Genomic DNA, 24,714 nt, shown 5'->3' with positions numbered 1-24,714 from the left:
CCCAAAGGATATTACATATCTACTGTATGTGTTACAGGACTTGTCTCATCTCATTGTGTTCCGGGCAGTGGGAACTCACACATACAATTGTCACCCAATAGAATGACAGTAATTAAGTATGAATCACATACATATGACATGACGTCACTCATCTACATATACAGGTGTGTGTGCATGTCAAAAACCTATCGATTATTATAGAAGGCAAGGGTCTTCCATCATGATGTTTTGTTTTTTCATAACCTTTATTTATGGAAGACATTTCATATGTTTACCACTAACTGCACTAAACAATTTTCTTGTTTTTCTTTTTTTGGCTGACTGTAGTTCACAAAAGTAAAAAATGAATCTAAATCTCTAAAGAAAACTGTGTCTTAAAAAGAGATGCAGCGACCTACTTAAACCCTTAGATGCTTATCAGAAAAAACATCAGCTAAAATAACAGTTAAGAAGTTGGAAAACTAATATTATCCCCCGAAAAAACAACCCCAGAAACACCCAGGATGTTTGCACATATCCTTAAGTTACACATAGCCCTTGATATCTTTAAACAATTTGTAATAGGTCCCATACCCTTCGGATCACATTGAGTTTGGTGGGAAGTGGTCACTCTAACTATATTAAATGAATACACTGCATATGTACACAGTTGTTCAGCTTTTGCAATACCATTATTATTATGACCATTAAATAATAATAATAATAATAATAATAATAATAACAATAATAATAATAATAATAATAATAACAATAACAATAACAATAACAATAATAATAATAATAATGATGATGATGATGATGATGATCCAGATAACGAGGATCCGTTTAGCTCATTTATTTATTCATCTTACGTGACGTTAAAAAAAGGTAACCTCAAACCACCGACGGCCGCATTTTTGAAGAGCTTTCATGAGTACGCAAAGTGCAACGAACAGCAGCGAGAAACGCGGGTTGTAGTTTGCCATAGCTTGCCTGACAACGCGGCAAACTGCGGCGCCTGCTCATAAGAACTACCATACCCAGCGAGCCACGCGCGCCAATTAGAAACGTCAACGAGCCAGTGAACATTAAGCGGAGCAGACCAAAATCCCAAACAAGGAAATGGTGGGGGAATAAAACGACCAGATTATTTAATTAATGCATGTTATAATTAATATTTTATTTTATTGTAAATTAAGGCGTATTTATGGGTTAAAATGGATTACGACTTCAAAACAAAGCTGGCGGCGGAGAGAGAGAGAGTAGAAGATCTGTTCGAATATGAAGGTTGCAAAGTGGGTCGAGGCACCTACGGGCACGTTTATAAAGCTAAGCGCAAAGACGGGTAAGATAACCGTGAACGTTATTGTGTATGCTGACATAAAACTGACCGCGGGATGCATTTTGTGAACACACGCCTCGGTTATGTGCTGAACGGGGCGTTCGATTTGAAGCTCCCCGAAGCGATAGCCCGTGTCTCTGTGTTTTTGTTTTCATGTAACGCACTCACTCACCAACGGTCCCCCCCACCACCTCCGTCCCCAACCTCAGAGCTCCCCCCTTTCCTCCTCCTCCTCCTCCCCAACACCCCCAAACAACAATGTAAAGCCGCGGTGCTGTTTATTTTCTGACAAGTGTCCTGTCGGCGGTCGCAGCAAAGGTAGCTTCTATCGTATTCTATCGTCACTTCGCGCAATAGTGACACCTGAGCGGCTTTTCTTGGCCCCGTTTTCAGCATCGTGGAGTGCCAAACTTTTTTTCTCCCTCTTTCTGACACACATTGTTTTCTCTCTGCCATTTGCTGCTTACACTTACTGACAAGCATATGACAGCGTGTGACCACGATGTATATATCAGCAACAGAAAGCAGGACAGATATGTTCTCACATTTCTGCTCTGCTGTGCCAACGGTGTCAATGTTCCTTATGCAAACTGGCAAAATCCCAGTCCAAAAAAGTGGCAGAATCTGGCCAGTGCGCTTCGTATTTGAATACTACAAGTTTCATTTGTACGATAGCCAAAAGGTTAATCACTCTGATCTAAAAATTACATTCAAGAAAAGCAGCGTTAACCAAGGGCACAGTGCATTAAGAGCTGATTTTGCTGCCCCCGTCTTCCAAATGCTTTGTCATAAAGTTTTCTCGAAATCTGAGATGGAGAAACTAATTTTAAGCATTAGATGAACTTATTATACAGATGGCCCAATTTGACTTCTTCCCATGTATTACTCGTTTTAGAATAGAATAGAGTAGAATGCCTTTATTGTCACCATACAGTTGTACAGTGAGATAAAGAGCATGTATAAAAATTTACAAATATACAATCCGGTGTAAGAAGAAAAAAGTAAATATGTAAATAAATTGTTTTTTCCAGTCATGGCAGATGGCTGTCTCTCCTTGAGCCTGGTTCTGGTTTCTTCCTGTTAAAAGGGAGTTTTTCCCCCCACTTTTTGCTCAAAGGGGGTCATTTGATTTTTGGGTATTTTTTCTATATTACTGTGGGGTCTTTAATCTTACAATATAAAACATCTTGGGGTGACTGATGTTGTGATTTGGCGCTATATACATAAAATGGAATGGAATGGAATTGTCAGTGTTGTTATAGCAAAGCTAAACACTGTTTTATTACCAGTAGGAACAGTATCACTCCAATTAGATCCAACCTAAAAGGAGTGTCACAGGGAACAGCTAGCTTTTCCAGATTTATAATAGCCATTATCAAGTCAATATTCATAACTGGTTAAGAATACACATAAAACAGTTGTTTTTTGTTCATGTTTGTATAGCTATGGTTATAAAATGTCTGCACCTCCATGCACTTGTATTTTAAATATATTTTGTATTTTTCCAAAGAGATTAAAAAACATGAAATAAAGTTAAAGCTTTATTAGCTTTATTTCTTTCAACGTTTTGTCTGTATTGCTGTGATAATGCTAATGTGGCCATAACCTCTATAGACAACTCAAATAATACAATTATTATTAACATTTTAAAATCTTTGTAATAGAATCAAATTAAAATTTACCCAAGCTGTTAAAGAAGGCCTTTTCTACTTCACGTACTTTGAGAATTGATGTATTAAAAACTTTTACAATCACTCAGTGTCTTTAAAATCTGAAACAGTTTAGGTTTGTAGATCAGTCAGTTAGACTGTTTCTTCCTCACTGTGTTTGTTAATATTGCAATATTGTAACTTTATCAGCAGTGTAGATATGTTGGATTTAAACAAAGTGAGCCTAAAAGCAATGTTAAGCTACTTGACTCTAGTTTAGCCAATAGTTCGATGGAGTAACATAAAGTAGACAATTAACCACTGGTATTGCTTTAGTTAGTGGGCCGAGTTCATGTAAAACTAAGGGGGCATTAGTGCTTTCCAAACTATAAACTCAATAATAAATTCTTTCATCTTTAATAAAATGATCAGTGTTGCTGCTTTGTCAGGTGTAACAATTAAGTTTAACATCCAGACATCCATGAAAACAGAATTTATTACATTTAACGGAGTTAGAAGTTAGCAGGAAGTTAGCTTGCTAGTTTCCACGTAAACATGATATAGCATGTTCTGAATGAGAGATTTCTGAAAAAAATAAAACTTACAGCTCTGCCATCACTTCCAACATAAATGAAGACAAAACTAAACAGCAGTGACTTTTGTAGGGTTAGTGAAGTTGGGCTAGCTGGTAATGATGTGCTACGCAATCGCTAGCAACACAGCTATGTTAGCATTATGTAAATACAGTGAAGCTGGAGGATGGATGCTAACTTTTTTCCACCTAATAGCATCCTGCCAAACAATCGCATGGCAGGATGCTATAAACAGACCAAACTTCAGTCAGGAGAACGATAATCCATCCACAATATGAGGTTAGTCATTAATATACTGCAACAACATGGGAATAGAGCAGCTGCGAGAGAATTCCGCACTAATGAATCAATGGTACGGAAGTGGAGGAAGCAAGAAGAATGAGTTGAGTAAAATTTGACGGTTTAGTTTTGCTTAATGCGCCTTATAATCCGGTGCGCCTTATGTATGAAAACAGACACGTTCATCGACAGTGTGCTTTATAATCCAGTCCGCCATAAGGTCTGAAAAATAAATGTATCCAGGCCCAAGACGGGAACTTAAAATACTGAATGTGGTCGTTGTTTCTGTTCTTGACAGAGCTGTCGTCATTCAGAAATTTGACAGACAGTTGGATTTGACCCTCAGAGGATGAAAGGCCCTGAGAATAAAGAGCGTTATAAATTCCCAGAAATGTGAACCTGTTAATGCTTAGCAAAGCCTCCTTTTCCCAGTACCCAAAATGTTACTCATGACTTACCCCAGTTTTGCAGCAGAATTTAAAGTAATGGATAATTTTCATTGTTTGCTGCTTTCTCAACTTAAGAAAGCTTAAGGAGCCTAAGGGGCCTTGTTGTCATGTGAAAATGCTGTGTCTTGGAAGTATAAAGATCCAGTTTTGCTTTTTTTACAAGTGGAACACGTCCCACCAACAGCTCAGTGTGTCTTAATAACTACATTATAGATAGTTATATCAGTGATGGATGCATGTTTTTACAGTGCCATAAAGTTAGTCCTGGAAGGAATTCATGGTGCATGTATGGGTCAGGAAGTCATTGAAATTTCTTTTAACCGTGACTGTTGGATAAAGAGCATAAAAAGCAAAGTTTTGTTCATTTCTTTATAGCTATTTTTAGTGCTTTATCTGTCTTGCTTCTGGTCAGCTCCTGTGAGTTGTACCAGTGGGTTCATTACAAGTATCCTGTATGGCTTTTGAGAACAGACCACTAGTTGGTACAATCTGTTGTGGGTGTACTGTGACAATGTTCTATGAAATCACAGCAGTTCAGGTCCAAAGAAACCTTTGTTCAGACATTACCAGTGCTGATTTTCTCTGACTTGTGTATGTGTGTATTTTAAGGGTGTTATTATCTGCTAAGAGCCAGTCACCAGGGCACCAGACCGTAGCTCCAAATTTTGAGGAAGACGTGAACCGTAGAGACATTATGGCAGAGGCAGACGGAGCTGGCTCACGCACACCATCACAAGATCTGTGCGCTGGCCTGAAGGGGCCTGAGCAGATAAGCCAACACTCGCCCTGTGGGTGTTGTGGGGCAATGTATCGCCGATTTGAAAAGGATTGATAGTCAGTGGTGTGTCTCCTCAGAGTGCTCTGGGCCTGCTTCATAGAAACCAAAAGAACAATCACTTCAGGGATTGTTATGAATATAATAAAATATTACAGTTTGCATATTCTCAAAAAAGTCATTAAAAATAGAATGTAGTGATTTTTCAGATCACATTGAATTCAGAATCCAGCATAGAATTATGATATTTACACGGAGACATTTTGCTCTTTCATGAAGAAAATGTTCATTTTTAATTTGATGGATGTGTCTCACAAAATTACTGTATGGGCCAAGGAGCTCCAGAGATCACTGTCTGTGAACATAGTCCGCCGTGCAATCTAGACATACAGGTTAAAGGTCTGTCATACAAAAATGTATCCATATGTGAACATGGTGCAGAAATGCAAATAATAGTGAGTGTAAAACTGTGACTCTTTCTTTGACTGTCTACGGTAGATCTGACAGTGCCTGTTTGGGCTGTGAATAACTGATATTTATTGAAGTTACTGCTGATGTGCCACATGGCTTAAACCCTCCTGCTTTGGAGATGATGCATATACTGTATGGATATATGCGCATATATTTAAGACACTCAGAAAAAAGACAACGACCAACTTGGAGAAACAACCACAACACCGACCAGTTACCATGGATAACACTGAGTAGGGTGTCTCATTAGTAACGTCTAGCAGGCAGATCATGAGGGACACACCCAAGTTTTGTTTTGTTTTTTTAAACTCTCGATCAAACGTTTTTTAGAATTAAATTTTTTTGTCAAATTGCCAAATACACTCGATAGTTACAGTTACTTTTGCTTATCAAGTCAACACAAATGTTTCAGTTAGGACAGAAAAAAGCATGTGGAATAATTTAGCTAACAGGGGTGGGGTTACAAAAAACTATACAGCATAGTATTGCAATATTTTGTATGGCAATAATCTATTAAATAGGGATGCCAAATATCAGTGTTATGAATGAATTAAAATACTCGGGGAGTACTTCAAAGAAGAGGTTTCATCTCACGCACAACCATCCAATTTAATGTAAGTTTGTTTGACTAACGTTACGTTACATTAAATTGGCTCAACTGAAAAACCATCAGACACTGGACACAGTTATTCAGAGCAAGCCAATGGCTCAGTCACACACATGCTAGAACAAAAATGGTGGCTTTTTTCACAATGTGATAACGCACTTGTCATTGTTGAAAGATACAACAAAATTTCATTTGGTGACCAGCAACCAATGGTAATGGTTTTCCAAAGCTTGAGTTTGTTGCACCTTTACCGCCACTTTTGAATAGATTGTGACATTGACAGTTTTTTGAAGTCATAATTTGCACTTTAAATGTCGATAATGTTATTAATAAGGTTACAAATAACAATAGTCTTGTATTGTGAGTGAAGTGTTGTAATAATATTGTATTTTGGGATATCTGGTAATTCTCACCTCTATTAGCAAACATTCATAATTAGTACTGCAAGCATGGAGGGCACTATGGGCACTACATAGACTACAGAAGACGCACACAGTAGAAATAAACACTATATATGTTAATAGTGTAATGTGTTTAAGTGGGGCTTCCTTAATCTATAAAACAGTGAACCTGTTTCATAATCACTTTCATCTTCTGACATAAAATTGAAATTTCAAGCATATAGATTTGGGTTTACAGTGTTTGGATCCATCTTTATATGTCAAGCTCTGTAAGTTTGTCCTGGTTTGCATTACGGAGTGGATAAACTGTTTTATTGAGTAAATTGATTATATTAATGTGCAATTTTTTTTATAGACTAAAGGATTAAATGTTTGAGCTGTTTTGAGCATCTGTGCAGCTTAATTAGTATTAGAGATGTGTGCCTGAGAGCTCCAGTTAATCCGTGACCATCTCCAATGCAAATTAGGCTGAAAAGTGTTTGATATTACCACCATGAGGACCTCTTTGATCTGTGCAGGCTGCTCACTGAATGAAGTTGTTATTGGACACTGTCCACTGAGTGTGTTTACATTTTAATCATGCCTCTTTGCTTATTGTAAACAGACTTATGAATCCTTTTAGCCCTTATTTTCTCCACTGCTCTGTGTTCAGGCTGGGCTTCCTTAACCGGAACTCTGCTTATCTCAAATAATCAATATTGGTCTGCTGAAAGTGCTCGGCCCTGCGGGCTCACATTTCACTTATTAACTGATTTTCATGCTCAAATTTGATGCACAACGGCAAATGACTACCTTGCAAAAAGAGGAAAATTGCCAACTGAGAGCTTTGGAAGTGTCAGTGTGTAGTTTGAGTTTTCGTCCCTGCATCAAGGGGAATTTCACTGGGGGCACTTATCCAGACCTAGGGAGCACTCCTGCAGGGAACTAATGGATCTTTGCTGCCAAAAGCTATCACTAATAACATGGATTCCTCTATGGCAGTTGTGGAACTTGAACCACAGGATGTTTTTTATGCCCTCTGCTGTCCTCATCCTCCTTGCAAAACACCTCCTTTACTAATCAAACCCTCAAAAAGCCTTTTTGTTGGACATCTTCTAATATTCTTCATTTTCTCTTTTTCTCACCACAGGAAAGATGAGAAGGAGTATGCACTGAAACAAATAGAAGGCACTGGAATATCAATGTCTGCCTGCAGGGAAATTGCTGTAAGTTACCGTTTTCATTACTAAGGCCTTACATGACCATGTTGTTCTCAGGCTCTTCAACCTCTTAACACCCACTAAGTCATTGCTTAGTATAAATGTTATGTCAAGGATATTTTTGTTTTAGCTACTTGCTAAATAGGCTAATTTTCAGAAACTAGAAGATGTTACATTTCGCATGGAGTTCAATACATTCATTTTGGCAACACGATTGTTATGCCAAGACTGTGTCCGTTTGGTCTACCTTACAATATAAAATGCCTTGAGGCGACTGTTGTTGTGATTTGGCGCTATATAAATAAAATTGAATTGGTTAATCCAAACAGACGTCCATTTTTATCATAGACGAAACTTGTGAAAAACCCTAACCCTAAATGGGTTGCCAGCGACCTGGTAGATGTCGAGATGACTTCATTTGCTGCAGAGATAAACATCAGCAAATATCACAAAACCCTGTGAAGACTTACCCAATATTTTCAAGCAGACTCTTTAGTCTGGATGTTTCTTTTAGCATTATATATAGAATAGTATCAGAGTTTGTCCAAGATGAGGATTTTAAGTGATTGCTTTGAAGTTCCTAAAGGGAGAACAGAGAACTGGTAACCATTTTGGTCAGAAGATAGAGAGATACATGCTCCTTTGTAGTTTTGATTCTAGTTCCCTACAAACAACAGGTACAGTCTGCTACTAAAACACAGAGTAAAGTTAGTAAAAGGTCAACCCGCGGCTGCTAAAATTAAAATGAATGTAGCGTTGTTTTGCTTCATGTCTGTTGAATGAAACTTGGCAGAGATGCAGCTCAGTATATTCAGAACAGATTCATTATAATCAGAATCGCTGACAGATTTAGTAAATTTTAAAAAGGTCAAAGAAATAAAGTAAAATAAAGTATTTGTCACGGTCTGGAGGGCAGACCGTGGGGGATGTAGGAGAAAGGACCCAAAACGCAGACTTAATGGAATGAACAGTGGGTTTATTTACAGTGAGGTAATTGTACACCACACATTAAATCTCCAAAAGTGCTCCCTCGACTCCCGTGACGTGTCTTCTCCCAAGTGCTGGTATCCCGTGCTCTCTGCCCCTGTGCCTTCACACACCCCGTGTGTCTTGCAGTCCTGTGTTCCGCTGTCCTCCTGGGGAAAAACACAGACACAGCCGTTATGGCACCAACTCCGGCAGGCATACACTTTAACAACACTAGAAACACTGACATGGAGTCTAACTCAACGATCCTGCGCCGGAGGAAGCTCCATCGCTCTGTTAAGTAGCTCCCCCGACGATCCTGATCAGAAGCAGGTGTGTGGTAAGCTAGGCGTGACCAGCAGCTGGCAGGGCCACACCCATCAGGCCTGCAGGTGGCTGTCCTTCATCCTCCAGCCTCACACACACACACACACACACACACACCAGCATGGAACACAAGAGCACAGTGCAGCAAACATACATCCAATACACTAATAACAATAAAGGTCCACACTGTTCACGAACCCCGAGTCCCCGGCACCGGGTCCGTGACAGTATTTTATCTGAAAAGTCTCCTGAGTTGTTCTAATCCATACAGCCCAAAGATGGTCATATTGATCATTTCGTTTTGAAGCTGTTAATGAACTGGGGCATGTTTTTCAAGTAGAAAGGAAACGTAATAGAATATAGTTCAAGTGGGTAAGTGATGACATTGATGCTAGCACTGGCACTGTTTCCACAAATGTACTGCTTGCACACATAAAACCATGAGAAGCATTTTCTCTTCTCATAAAGAATGTTTTTAACACTTCATTAGATCTATTTAACAGTGGTTTTCACCCTTTTACTTGTGAAGTAAACTTAAAATGGCAAAGTTTCAGTAGATAAAGTATCGTATTATATTTAACGGGTCAGACTGATGCTGTAACTACCTGTGGTTTGTACACCTTAATATATCTTGTACAATTTAAAAAGGTGCAGAATTGATTAATTTAAGTTTTTATCGACTTGATTTTCTACAGCTTACTCAAGGATTTTTATTCTTATCTTATTTTCTCCTCACTGCCATGCCACTGATAAAGAGGCCATGTGCAGAATAATATTTTACTGAATATAATAAATGCTTTTTTATCCCTCAGCAGTAAAAGGTTGATGGGTTATTGTGGTCACCCTGCGGCAGTTTGTGAATGTGATAACTCAAGATTGAAGCAACATAGACGTTTCAAATTTATACCATAGGTGTATCTACTCTCCACCACATGATCACCACGATCATGATCAAGGCTGCAATAGAAAAACATCAGTGTTGCCTGTAAGAAGTAAAAAGAAAACAACTTGTACCTTCTTATCAAAAATTTTCTAACTCATTGTCAGATTCTCTTCCCCCCATCATGTGAGCAATATGGGCGTGCCACTCTCTCAGTCTTAAAAAGAAGCTGCAGTGTACATTTACTGAATGACAAAATGTCACTTGGATAGTTTACAATATTTCTGCATAAAGCTTCACACAATAGACGTGTTTATTTATTTTTATAATCACTTTGTAAGATTCGGTAGCCAGCTGTCACGTTTGACTCTGTCAGGTGAGTAGAGGGGACGTCGTGTTGGTTGAGTGCATGTCAGTATGTCACTTAGCAAGTCCTGCCGATAGACACAGAATGTGGCCAGACAGGCTGGTGAGCTGTTATGTAAAGGTCTCTGGTTTCATGTATAACATGGTCAGCTGGAGGCGAGCTGAGCACTGTATATTGTAAACACAGTAAATGACTCTGCACCTGCATATCCATCAGTAATGACCAAACTCAGTGTAGTTTCCATGCCCCTTTGCCACCCAGTAACATTTAAACTCACTCAACAACGTGTTGCATGTTCTCAGTTCCTCTTTTTGCCTGTGATGTTCTGGGTAGTGTGTACATTTTTTACAAAGAAAACTGATATAACACTACACTAAATGAAAGTGAGATTTCTACTAAGACATGTCGACTGTACATAAAAGCTCAAAAAGTCCACTTGATTTAAATAACGTGCAGTATTATTACACTGAGCTTTTATTTAAAAAAAAAAAAGAAAAAAAGCTTGGACACGCAGCAAAGGGCTGCGGGGTGGATTCGAACCCAGGACAGCAGCTTTCAGCCGTATAGTATGTGGTTTTCACTCTTTGGCGTGGGGATTTTGTAGACCTTGGTTCCACTGCATTTTACTCATCTGTCAACATAGAACAGGTTTTACTGTATATCTACTGGATATACAGTCTTCTGAAAAAATAGAGTGAGATTATTTTAAAAATGAATGGTTCTTTTTCCCAGATGCGTGTCACGGGTTCCCGGGGCAAGCCGTGTGAATTTAACAAAGGACCCAAGATGCGGATATGCAGTGAAGTGAGAGGGCTTTATTGACACAGAACCCGAGTGACAACAAACAAAAGGAGAGTGTGGCGAAAAACCGAACTTAGACATAAACTACACTGGGAAAACTAAAACCTAAACAACAAACCTGAACACGAGAGAAAGCAACTTGCAGGGAGAATTCACAATAAACAAGAACACAGAATATTATAAAGAAACGCAAAACATTGAGTCGTCAGACTCAGGACCATGACAATGCGCTTGCTCTTAGTTTTTCAAGGTAGTTAGCAGATGGTCTCTGCCCTATACTGTGTTCCTAGACTATTTAAAAGTAGAATGGGAGGTAGAGCTTTCAGCTTTCTGGCCCCTCTTCTGTGGAACCAGCTTCCAGTTTGTATTCAGTACACTGGAACCCTCTCTACTTTTAAGATTTGGCCTAGAACTTTCTTCTTTGATTAAGTATATAGTTACGGTTGGATCAGATGACCCTGAATCCTCCTTTAGTATTTTGGAGAACTTCCTGCGTTAATTAGCCTCTGTCAGATTTTTGATATACAGTAAAACATCTCTGGCTACATGAATGTGTTGAAGCAGTGAGTGTCAAAAATTTGCTGTACTGGCATTACTCCACAATGTCACCTGTGCAAGTTAAAGTAGTTACTAATCTTTGTCATTTTGGAAACTGCTGTAGAGCTTTTATATAGAACTTAAACCCTCTCATACTGGTTTAAGGATTATGGTGCCATCCTGGTGTCATCTTCCTGGCACTGGCACTGATTTTTTAGAAAAAAAGACAGAAGGACAGCCATGCAACAGATATGAAAAAGAAAAAGTACCTAGAAAAAGTAAAATAAGTTTTTTTTTTAGGTGATCTAGCGGTAGCTGTCTATTGATGACTGTCTGCAGCTTTGGTTGGTTGTCGGTGGGTTGGATATGTAGAGGTCTGTGACCTAAATCCTACTGTGGAGGCTTCTCTTTCTGTGTCCTCAACTATTTATCAGTTTTTTATCATTTATTTGCCCTATATGTATTGTCCTCTTCAGTAGTAAAAACTGCTTTTAAAAATATTCTTTCTTAAATATACCTCTAAAAATACCCCTAAAATATATTTTAGGTGTTCCAACCAGCAATGAAGAATTTTTGGTCCTTTGCTAACCTTAACATCTGTAGAACATTAGAAGTGATCAAGAAACCTGACCACCATTATCAGTCCAGTACCCTTAAACCCCTGTAGAGGAGGAGATCTATTAGAATTAGAAATTTTCATATGCTCAATTTGACTATATATATATTTCCAAATCATAATTATTGCACGTGGGTGTATGAATTTTCCAGCTGCGGACATGGCCTCAGATTTGGAGGTACTGATTCTCTTTCATACTCAGCTGCGAACCGCTACAGTGCGAGCTGGAGGCCGTCACCCGATGAAGCCAACAGAACCATATAATTTGCAAAAAGCAGAGATGAGATTCTGAGCCCACCCGAGTGGAAGCCTTTCGCCACTCGGCTACGCCTAGAAATTCTGTCCATAAAAATTACGAACAGAATCGCTGACAAAGGGCAGCCCTGGCAGAGCCCATCTCCCACTGGGAACAAGTCCGACTTGTTGCTGGCTGTGCAGACCAAGCTCTTGCAACGGTTGTATAAGGATTGAATGGCCTGTAGCAATGGGCCAAACATCCCACACGCCCAAAGCACTTCCCGCAGGACACTTCGAGGGACACGGTTGAATACCTTCTCCAAGTCGAAAACACATGTAGACTGGTTGGGCAAACTCCCAGGTACCCTCGAGAGGATAAAGAGCTGGTCCAGTGTTCCACAACCGTGACGGAAACCGTATTGTTTCTCCTGTATCTGAGGGTCTACTAACAGACGGACTCTCCTTTCAAGGACCCTGGCATAGACTTTCCCAGGGAGGCTGAGCCATAAATTAAACTTAAATTATCACACATGTAATTTGTCATTTTGAAAAATTTGAAGCACATACAATTTTGTAAAATTATGGACTGAATATGGTGAACTGTGGTTTTTGGGGACTATTGATGGAAGAAAAAGAAGACCTGTTCAAGAGACAGCCTTCAGCACGGCACAGAAACATGCAATATTTGAGGCTATGGTGATCTTGTTCCTTACTGTTTGAGTACTGTATGTGTAAGTGGTTTACTGGCAATCTGGTGGATGATAAAAAATTAAGACCTACTTATTTTAAGACTGCACAAGCTCTCTTGGTAGAGCAGGTCCCAGTTGTTAAGTTCTGATTTTACATTTTCAGGGTCCCTTGTTTTTTTAGATAGTTTGGTTATGCAAAAGCCAGTTGTATTTCTCTCTGTCTGTCCTCTCACAGCTTGTCAGTTTCTGCCTTTCAGCAGGTGTCAGATTGCATGCCTGCTGAACAATCTCTCTTTCTGGTCCTGATTGTAGTTTTGTGCTAAACAGGGTGTGGAGCAGTGCGTCACATCCTTGGAATAGTCAAATTGCGATTTTGATGCGTAGTGATGATTGATGAGTCACACCTCTCTGGTCAACAATTCACATTGACGTGCGTGAAACGAGTCTTGTTAGAAATTTGGTTGGACCATTCTTTTTACTTGCAGAACTGGCTGCTCACGGAGATCTGACTGGGTGTCATGTTTCATTCACAAGTGGAGCTTAGTGGGTTAAAAGGATACAGTTGTGTTGCTTTGTCTTTCAAGCTTTGGAAGAACAATCATCCCTTTCATAATGACTCCTCCTCTGATGATAAAATTGCTCTGTTTTTGATATCTGGAAAATTAAAAATAGGATATATCCTTTTGTCACAGCATTCTTTTCCAGAATAATCAGATCAGACCATAACAGTCTCTGTCTCCTGGGGCGAAATATTGCTAGGCTGCCTTTGCTTTTCTTACAGTTGTAATGATTAATTTTAACAAGTAATTATTTTCCAACATTTTCTACAATAGTTCTGTGCTGCAGTGAACAGTTTTGGAAAACTGAACGTTAGGGTTTTGAAAGAGTTCAAGAGCGTGGACTATGAAACTTGGCTGGTTGTTTGTTCAGTGGATTTAAACCATTACAAGTATTATGCAAATGATCTGTGTGTTTTGCACTTGTACTTCAGATCTCTTTAATTCGAGGGGAGAAATCTTTAAAGTGATTAAAGGGGCGATCAGACAAAAACTGACACAGTGTCTTTGGGTGGTTAGTTTAAGAATGTTGTCTTTGGAATGGGTATAATAGGCATTCTGTTATTTTTAGCTCATCTGGCCAAATACCAATGAGCTTATGCTATAGACACACTTTCATTCTTTTACCTGTCGTCTCTCTGTCGGTTAATCCACTATTCAAACGCATTGCTACTCCTCCTTAAACATTGGTTATCATTTTGGGAAACTTGCACACAGTGACCAACTAATGGGTTGTACTCCAATCTACTTTTAACATTTAACTTTTTAATCAAATATTAATTATTGCATTTTTAGAATGTGAGGGTCTTTTGTCAAAGCAAAGTTGTTTGTCAATGCCAGAGTAACTGCTGTATTGAGGCTATACTTGCCATATATTGATGCATGGTTAATTTTGTTGTGACGGGCCTTTTTCTTTAAATCCAAACCACATAGAATAAACACTCACTGGAGAGTACAGAGTTCTCAAATGGGACATGAACCATTGTCCACTGTCCAGAAATATTATTTTTTGTAATTTGTTTGAACATTGTGTAGCTCTCTAAACACAACTTTTCACAATTCAGTAAAATGTCAGTGAAGAAGAGCCTTCTCCTTATTGAAACAACAGCTTGGTTACCATACAGATGTCTGGTAGGCCTTTGATCAATGGAAAATCACTGAGTGGGTAAATACAAAAAGTCTTTGTTCAAACCAAATTTAGATGGTCATCCAATTTTGGTGAACCTATGTAAATTGTAGCCTCAGTTTCCTGTTCTTAGCTGACAGGAGTGAAACCAGTGTGGCTCCCTAATTGTATAGTCCATCTGCTTCAAGTGCTGTTTGTCATTCCGAGATACTCTTCCACATACCTCAGTTGTAACAAATGGTTATTTGAGTTACTGTTCCCAGCTTATCAGTTTGAAGTAGTCTGGCTGTTCTCTGATCTCTGGCATAAACTGCTGCTCAGGGGATTGTCACGGTCCTGGGTCATTTGGACCCAGCATTTTCAGTTTTTACATTCCTTTGTATTATGGTTTTTATTCTGATCCTTTTGTTATGCTTTGTTTATTAGTATTATTCTATGTTCTTTGTGAGGGGTTAGTTCTTGGGTTGTGTCTTGTGTCTAGTATAGGTTCACTTCAGTGTCAAGTCTGTGTCTGTTTCTTGTTTCCTGTTTTATTGTGAAAGGCTGTGCCTCATGTCAGTGTGTCTAGCTTTGCTCCCCGTGTCTCATTAGCCCAAACCCTCTCAGTTGTGTCTCCCTCCTGTTTCTCATTCCTTGATGACTCCCTCAGTGTATCTAAGCCCAGTGTGTCCTTGTGTCAGTGTCGCGTCGTTAATGTCTACTCACCCTCAGTCTATGCTCTGTGTTTTGGTCCCTGATCATCTGCCTGTTAGTTTATACTTTCCCAGTATAGTTTGTCCCCTGTTCAATCTGCAACCTGCAAAAGCTGTTTACTTTGAGTTCAACTTCGCCTAACTGAATCCTGCTTTTTGGGTCCTTCCTCCCTGCCTGCCGGTACACAGCCATGACAGAACAACGCGACCATTACCTGGACCCAGCGGATTCATCCCGGGAGTGTGATCTGTCCCGCATCCACAGCCTGGTCAAGTGGATTTCCCACAGTAAGGACGCTAAGGCAATGGCAGTTGGGATTAACGCTATCGAAGCGATCCTGGAGGGAAATCCTCATCTGCGTCCACTAAAGGGATTTATGGGCTTGACGGACCAGCTGCACAAAGCCCAGGAGGTGCTACAAGCTTTTGCCCGCTCCCGGTATTCTGTCCCAAAGCCCCCACAGCAGCAGCAGCGGTGCACGGAGCTTTCCACTACACACCGGCGACTGCCATTTGAGAGGGGAATCTCAATACGGCTGCCACGGAATTCCTCCTCGTGCCATTCTGAGCCTAGCTCACCGGCCTCCTTCCTGGCAGCAATATGGTCAGAGGAGGAGGAGCAAGCCTTCATCGCTCCACCATCACCAGTTTCCTCCGTCACCTCTGTTCCCTCATCAGGGAGGAAACGTCGTTCACCCCGCTGGCACCCCCTAACTCAGCCAGATTCTGGGACTTCTGAGCAGCCGGCTGGGGTGAGTGACAAAAACGCGTCCTCTATCCCATCCGAGGGGGGCGGTTTCATCTTAGGAGACACAAATAACTCTGTTCATGCTCTTGTAGAGTCTAGAACTAAAACAAATAAACTGACGAGTAACTCAGTGACTAAAAATTCAATTAAAAAACTGTGCTTGTTGCTGCCAAGCTTGCATTTCCAGAGACTACTGAGCTAGTGCAGCCCACTCCTCTCTCCGCTGGCAGCTTAGCTGAGCCGCCTCTGCCTCCTGTTTCTGCTTGGAGCCCAGGCAAACTCAGCCAGCCTGCAAAATACTGTTGTTTATCTGTTCACTCAGAACAGAAGCTTCTGAGACAGGCTGTTTCCTCTAAGCTCTTCCAGCCACCATGCTTCAGAGACTCAGGAGGACCTACGCCATCCCTATCTTCACTTAGACCTCAACCACCACCAGCCACTCAGCCATTCCCCACCACTATGCAGGGAGAAAATCTCATTCCTACCCAGGGTGTTTTCCATAACATAGCTGTCTTAGGGGCAGTTAGCCACTCCAGGGCCTCACCAGAGGCTAGGTCTCAGTCCCCAGCAGACTCTGGACCCCTGGAGATTGAGCAGCTCCCTAAGAACTGCTCCGTGCCAGCGCTGCCTGGGCAGAGCCAGTGCCCAGTGCAGCTTCAGTTACAGGTGTCCCTGCCAGAGGTGTTTGCGCCTGCTGGTTCTGTGTTGTCCCTGCCAGAGGCCCCCGTGCCTGCTGGTTCTGCTCTGTGTTTGCCAGAGGCCCGTGCGCCTGCTGGTTCTGTGTTGTCCCTGCCAGAGGCCCCCGTGCCTGCTGGTTCAGCCCTGTGTGTGCCAGGGACCCTGGTGCCCGCTGGTTCTGTGACTGTTTTCGCTGGGGGGCCCGAGGAGCCCGTCCAGCAACCTTCCTCGTCAGCTGGGGGGCCCGAGGAGCCCGTCCAGCCACCAGCTGCTCCACCACCTGCAACATCCACGCCTGCAGCAGCAGTTTCATCCACGCCTGCAGCAGCAGTTTCATCCACGCCTGCAGCAGCAGTTTCATCAGCTTCAGCGTCGCCTGGTCCAGCCTCCACATCAGCTTCTGCCTCGTCTGGCCCAGCCTCCGCATCAGCCTCGCCTGGCCCAGCCTCCGCATCAGCCTCACCTGCATCAGCTTCAGCTTTGCCTGGTGCAGCCTCTGCTTCAGCTTCTGTCTCTACCTCATCTGGCCCAGCCTCTGCCTCGCCTGGTGCTGCGGGGGCCACGCCGTCCTCAGGTCCCCAACTGCCACCTCAGTGTCGCCGGCCACTTTCCAGGCCTTTGGTCGGACGTCATCAGCGTAGAGGGCGGCACCCTGAACGAGGCCATCGCTGCCACAGCCTTTGGCGTGGCCGGTCTCCGGACCTGCGCTGCCACCGCCGCCACTGCCTTCCACGTGGCCGGCCTCCGGACCTGTTCTGTCACCTTCGCCACTGCCTTCTGCATGGCCACTCCCCGGATTTGATCCACCGGTGCCTCTACCGTTGCCGTCCGCGCGGTCGGCCCCCAGAATTGTTTCATCGTCGCCGCCGCTGCCGTCCGCATGGTCCGCCCCCTGAACTTTCTTGTGGATTCGTGATGGATCTGGTTCTGTGTTGAACTGTTTTCTTGTTTATGAAATGCTCTGGACTCATGCTCCTTGTTTTCTTCCCTCACGCTCAATTTGAACTTAAGCAGGTCTTCTTCATTATGTCCACATGCACCGAGCTGCTGCAATGGGATGATTAGATAGTTGTGTTAACTACCAGTTGAAGAGGCATACCTAATAAAGTGGCTGGTGAGTGTCTATTTTTCCAACAGAATTCTCTTAACAGTTTTTGTTTAACTTTGTGTACATCATACCAATCATTTTTCCATCTTTGCATTTTTTGCTCTGTAATACAACAACATTGACAATACTTTTTACCAGGCAGTAGACTTAAAGTTCAAAGGGTATAATAGGAAGTATAACAGAAATGATTGCTTGGCTGTTAGTTCTCTAGCTGTTTGTGTCTGCAAAAGGGTATAATCAAGGGTTTAGTGGGGAGGTTCCTCTGCTTAACACTAAACAGTGGGAAAAACATTAAGAGCACAGTGAAACTCAATCAGCAGCATTGTTGTATGGAGCGTAGTGTCACATTCACTCTGTACAGAAGTGAGTGTAGCTCTTTCTTGAATTCTCTGGCATTCAAGTACCCCAAAAGTATACAAACCTGTCAATTATCGTTTTCTACACTTATGTTAATGTTATTAAATTGTTAGTATGTCAGAAGGTTCACAGAATAATGCTAATGCACACAGTTTCTGTTTGTTATCAAGCCTTTTTTAAGCCATGCAACAAAATGTATTGAAACAACCTTCTTACCAGAAGATTTATATTGAGTTGTCCACAAGTTTGATCAGATCTTATGTATTTATTTTTTGTGGTTATCTGAATAATAGTGCAGTCATATGGTCTAACGTAGGTAGATGTTAGACTGTAGACTGTAAGTAGTAGGATGTAAGTTACATTTATTTCTCAGCAGGACAAGCCTCACATCACTTGTCTACTAAATGTTGCACCATAAATTTGTCTTGCTTAAAATATTTGAGAGTTTCCCAGCAGAACAAAGGGGTCTTTGTGCCTTCCAACCCACCACCTCGCTTGGTTTAGCAAACGGTGCACTTCATTAACTAGCACGCTGCATGAAGTTGAATTGAGACAGGAAGGGAGGAGAGAGCTTGGCTTAGCTGCAAAATGTTTTTGGTTTTGGAGCAATAATGAGCATGATCTTTTTGGTCTTTTCATGTCGATGTAAAGTTTTGGATTGGATTGTTTCGACTGGTTGAATTTATCCTCAGAAAAATATTATACAGTTAGGTTTGCTTCGTTTGAAATCCACTGTGACATTTTAGCTCATTTGTAAATCAGATTAAAAATATTCTCTATTGTAAAGTTTATATAGCTAGAGTGAAACATCTTACAGCTGTTCGTGCTCTCTGTGCTATGATAGCAGCTGGTGTGCTTCTGTTGCTGTGTGGTATAAACGGTATACAGTACAGCCTCTGTCAATTCAAAGGTTTTACAGATCATGACATTATTAAAATTAGGTACCTATAACCTCAGATGAACAACTGAACGTGGCAGATTACATGGTGTAATTTTGTGTTTAACAAAAATTCTTCCCTGGTAAGTCTGCTGCCCCAGTGACCTGCCCCAGATAAGTGGAAGGAAATGGATAGATGGACAGAAATTAAGACAAAATGCAGAAGTAGAACACCCTTACTGCTTCCACAGGAATTAAGAAAATAAAAGCAACCATGTTCTGTTAATCAAATGCACTTGATTAACTGAATCTCCGCATGAGCGCCTATATAAAAGCAGAAGTTTTAGCAGTTTGCAGTTTTGGAGAATTCAGGTGTGTGCTAATACGAATGGAAGCAGGAAAGACAGACATGATGCAGCTGTTGTTGTGCATCATTCTTGGAAGCATTATAAAGCCATTCCCAAACAACAGGAAGTCCATCATTCTGCACTGAGAAAGATCATTCACACATCAAAAACACTCAAGACAATTACCAATCTTCTCAAAAGTAGTCATCCCAGAAAAGTCACCCGAGTGCTGGACTGTGCAAAGCTCATGAAACGGCAATAATTGGTGGTATTTGTCATGTGTAATATATGTTTTGTTGTTCATCACAGGTTCTGTTTATTTTGGTAAGAACTAGAGCCGGTTTTATTATGTCCTAATGTTACAGAGGGTGAATTTACTTACCATTACCGTACAAAGGAACTGAATTAATTGACTGTACATATAGGATCCAACTTTGCCAGTTTGGATTGGATCGATATCCGATTCAGTTATTAGTTTAGAACTTCCCTTACTTCCCCTGGAGTAGTAGAGCAGGGCGATATGGCCAAAAATATTTATCACGATATATATTTGAAAATTTGCGATAACGATAGAACTGACGATATAATTGATGCGAGACAAAATACAACTCCACAACATTACTAGCGCAAAAAGACAACCTTCCATTTATTTTCACTTAAACAAGAAGCTGGTTTTTATGTACATTGAAGCTTTATAAAAATGTAACAGTGCAAATGCAAATTCCTTGCTGAAAGTTTAACCAAAAGGCATTTCCAGTAGAAATGGGCTGACATATCCTGAGCATAACCATGTATAATATCCACTGAAGTTAAAAAGAGGTGCTTTGCAACATTAAACTGCAGTGTGCAGTACGTGTTTTTCGGACCATAAGGTGCACGGGATTATAAGGCACATTAAGCGAAACAAAGCAGTCACATAAATCAAACTTTATTAAACTCATTCTTCTTGCTTCCTCCACTTCTGTACCATTGATTCATTAATGTTGAATTCTCTGGCAGCTGCTCTATTCCCATGTTGTTGCAGTATATTAATGACTAACCTCGTATTGTAGATGGATTATCTCAGTTGTTCTCCTGACTGAAGTTTGGTCCGTTTACAGCATCCTGCCATGCGATTGCATTTGTCTCCAACTATCAGGAACCTTCACGTTAACTTTTATAAGTGGAAAAGTGTTAGTGTTCATCCTCCAGCTTCACCGTTTATGTTATGCTAACATAGCTGTGTCGCTAGCGATCACGTAGCACATCATTATATACCAGCTAGCCCAACTTCAGTAACCCTACAAACGTCACTGCTGTTTAGTTTCCTGTCTTCATTTATGTTGGAAGTGATAGCAGAGCTGTACGTTTGATTTTTTTCAGAAATCTCTCAGTCAGAACATGCTATATCATGCTTAGGTAACTAGCGAAACTAGCGAGCTAACTTCCGCTAGCTTCCTGCTAACTTCTAACTCTGTTAAATGTAATAAATTTTGTTTTAATGGATGCCTGGAAGTTAAACTTCATAGTTACACCTGGTAAAGCAGCAATGCTGATCGTTTTATTAAAGATGAAAGAATTTAGACAGTTTTTAACGCTCAGTGATGCTGCAGTGTTCGTTTGACTTGAAGTATACGGAGTTTAGGACCCAGATTACTCCCAGATTTAAGAGCATCTTAGTCCGACAAATACGACAATAACGACGGCTGCTTCCATGTTCTGCAAAAAAATGTGCTTTCCCGTGTATCTGACGGACAAACCCCAAACCAGTTCCACATCACTGAAGTTGCACCATTTTTACAAACCAATTCTGGTTCATCTGTTTCACTCAACAATCGGCCATGTGCGTATGAAAACAAAGGCACTGCGCATGCGCGTTTTACTCATATTCTATCGCGATATTTCATTTTCCTATCGTTGCCTAACATTATACCGGTATTACCGTGAACGGTATAATATGGCCCAGCCCTATGGAGTAGGACATAAAGTTTCTTATTTATATACTGTTAGTTTAATTGTAAACACTTTCTGAGCTAATGCTGGAAGGGGCATACTGTCACAGCTAGCTAATCCACATGAGATAACGAGTACATGTTAACTAACAACATTGACAGTGTTTATAATGAAGAGAAATGTTTATAGCCTAAATGCTATAAGATTAATAAAACTATATGTTCTTGCTAAGAAATAAAATGCTTGCATCAGAAAGAAACATCAGATAAAGATCAGCTCCATCGTGAAGAAACAATATTTACTAAATAAATAAATACGTTCTCCTAAGAAACCGGTTCTACAGTCTGGCCTTTTGTCTCAGAGACTGTTTCCGGATATGTCCACTACTTATCATGAATGCCAAGTCTGCTTTCTGTTTCTATTCTGGATGGTGAGGTGAAAGTCAAAAATAATCCACTTAGGTGATGATGAAAACCTTCAGGAAATCAATATTTGAAGGAGTAAGCACAGCAGGTTCTGATGTAGATCAAGAAAGTGAAACCTGCAATTTTTAGTCCATGCTGGTTCTTTTCCTTAAGCGTCGAGTTCCTACACTCAGCTCTACACAGGCCGCAGGTTGCATAACATGGCACTAAGGTTCTACAGCTTTAAACCTGTGTGACATAAACAGTCTGTGTTTAGATAATGCTTGGGCAACCTGGGTAAATCTGCTGGTTGGCTGTCAGAGATGATCTCGCCTGTGTACGTTGAATTCAATACGGTGGGGTTTATGGACGGAGGGAGTGCAGGTAGAATGAAAAACAGGAACTTCTCTTTTTGCATGCAGCAGTGAACTCCAGACTGTCGGCTGCTGTGTTTGTTTTATTATTGAGAGAACCATTCTCTTATCACGCATTCTCTTGACTGTGCATAACAGGGTTGGGTCAGGTTTGGTTTTGAACTGTTTGAACAATATTATAATGCAAAACTACTAGAAATGTCTCACTGAGAAATTTATATCTAATTAATATTTTAAGCATTATTTTAAGAACAAGTTGGCAGTTCTTGATGTATTTTTTCTGACATTTCATTTTGTGATGTCAGTTAGGTGAACGTAATAAACTACTCGCTAACTACAGAATATGGAGTGTAATACAAAAGTTTTGTCTTGTGTCAAAAAATATATGAAACTGAATCTAAACTGTATCTGATGTTTTAGGTTGTATTTGCCTAACAAATAGTGGCAGGTTCTTATTTTTATATTTTGGAGGCATAATTTTTGGGGGGTGGGCAGATGTATTTACTTAAATCATTGCTGAGAATCAGGAACACGTGGATTGTAAGCAGGCAAGCTTTAACCAATCCAGCCGTTTAGGTCAAATTATAGAAACCATTGCAGAGTCGGTGAGAACCCTACAGGTAAAGGGTGCAAAAAACCTCTGCAAAAAATTTAAGTTCCTGTTCCATTTTTTTTTCTTAAAAAACACTGTTGAAACAAAGTGTTTTGCCAATGTTAGGCATTAGGTACACTGTAAAATCTAATTACCGTAGTTCCCAGAACTCAAAATTAAGGAAACTCGTTGCCTCAAAAAAACTAAGTAAAGCACTTAAGATGACAATTTGTGGTAACCTGAATATGATTAAAAATAATTAACAACACTTTTTGTAATGATGTTAAAATGAGCCCAACTTTTATTTTCAAACACAACAAAGTATAACAGCCAACATACTGGGCACTGTTCTGCTGAACAACCATCAATTATATTGCCATCACTGTTATAATCTTACAATGAAAGTCTCAGATGTAATTATTCTGAAAATAAGTTTAGGCCTACCTCAAGTTTGTTTTGTACTTACATTACTTATATGATCAAAATAAAATATATTTATTGTTCTGTCACAAGTGCAGTCTCTAATTTAAACAACACATTTGTTTTGCATTCCAACACATGAGCTGGAATGTTGTATTATTTTAAGGATGGCTTGTTTCCAGTCGAGGCATTACTTCCTGAATGACTATCATGGATCGAGGCGATCCAAATGTAAGTGCAGAAGAAAGTCTTCAACTTCCCTTAAGTACAGTGGCAGTGGATGTGGGTTGGCTTAGCAAAGTCGTACTAAAACATTTGACAGATTTTCGAGCGCCGTGTACCACATAAAATCGTTTCCAGGTCAGTAAACACAACCAGAATTCATACATAAGGCACACAGGATTATAAGGGGCACTGTCGATTTTCAGAAAAATCAAAGGATTGATTTTAAGTGTGCTGTATTTTCCAAACAACACGGTAATAACGACGGCACGCTAGCATGCTCTACCAAAAATAGTGCTTTGTTGTGTATCTGACGGACGAAAGCTAAACCAGCTCCACACCACTGAAGTTGCAGCATTTTTACAAACCAATTCTGGTTCATCCGTTCCATTTAGCGATCTGCTTTCGCTCTTCTCATTCTGCGTCGCCGCCATGTGCGTATGTAAACATAGGCACTGCGCATGCGTGTTTTACCCATATTCTATCGCGATATTTCATTTTCCTATTGTTGCCCAAAATTACACCGGTATTACCGTGAATGGTATGATAAAGATTGACAGACCACGTGACTTTCGCGCATTGCATGCCGGGAACTCGTGGCAAAACAATCCAAGTACCGCATCAAATGCAAGCATTTGCAGCACCGCAAAACGTCCATTCTCCGGTTCCAATACCTTCTTGGTTTTTCTTTGCCCCCCAAAAAAGGTATGTACAAAACGAAGGAGAACAATGCCGGACCGTACAAAGACAGACTCGATGAAAAGGCAAAGAAAAGATACGAGGAAAAAAATCAAAGGAGTGAAAGGGTCAGACCCTTACGAGCACACAGAGGGACAAAATACGTTAGCGTGCTGCCCAACTTTCAGCACGCTCATATTTATAATTATACGGTTCTTGGAGTGAGTGCATACACTCATGAAGTTTAGTAACTTCAGGTCACTGCAACAAGCCCAGGTACAGTTTACCGACGGATGGGTACAGGACCTTGAAATGCTCCGTGTAGAACGAAAGACCATCATACAAACAAAGGTAAGTTTACCAGTCTTACAAATCGTCTTCATAAATACTAGGGGTGCAACGATACACAAAATTCACGGTTCGGTTCGGTTCGATACT

At 40.6% G+C, this 24,714-nt stretch overlaps 1 protein-coding gene and 1 long non-coding RNA gene across 2 annotated transcripts in view; one reads left to right on the top strand and one right to left on the bottom strand.

The window, feature by feature from the left end:
* The first annotated feature begins 1,046 nt into the window (after positions 1 to 1,046).
* cdk19 (cyclin dependent kinase 19) overlaps positions 1,047 to 24,714 on the top strand; it is a 65,836-nt gene continuing 42,168 nt past the window's right edge. The window contains exons 1-2 of the mRNA XM_085432880.1: positions 1,047 to 1,324; positions 7,675 to 7,750. Coding sequence (XP_085289006.1) covers positions 1,197 to 1,324; positions 7,675 to 7,750 — 204 coding nt within the window. The 5' untranslated portion in view covers positions 1,047 to 1,196. The remainder of the gene's footprint in view (positions 1,325 to 7,674; positions 7,751 to 24,714) is intronic.
* LOC146692705 (uncharacterized) lies at positions 8,700 to 9,763 on the bottom strand. Its single transcript, XR_014915271.1, has 2 exons — positions 8,959 to 9,763; positions 8,700 to 8,880 (listed from the first exon to the last, which is right to left on the bottom strand). It is a non-coding gene; the product is annotated as an uncharacterized LOC146692705 (long non-coding RNA).

Source organism: Copadichromis virginalis, linkage group LG15 (genome assembly GCF_057382275.1).
Source record: "Copadichromis virginalis isolate Kocher_CV1m ecotype Utaka linkage group LG15, C_Virginalis_male_GT1.1, whole genome shotgun sequence".
Lineage (NCBI taxonomy): Eukaryota > Metazoa > Chordata > Actinopteri > Cichliformes > Cichlidae > Copadichromis > Copadichromis virginalis.
Note: the sequence above shows the minus strand (reverse complement) of the source record. Positions and strands in the feature narration are given on the sequence as shown.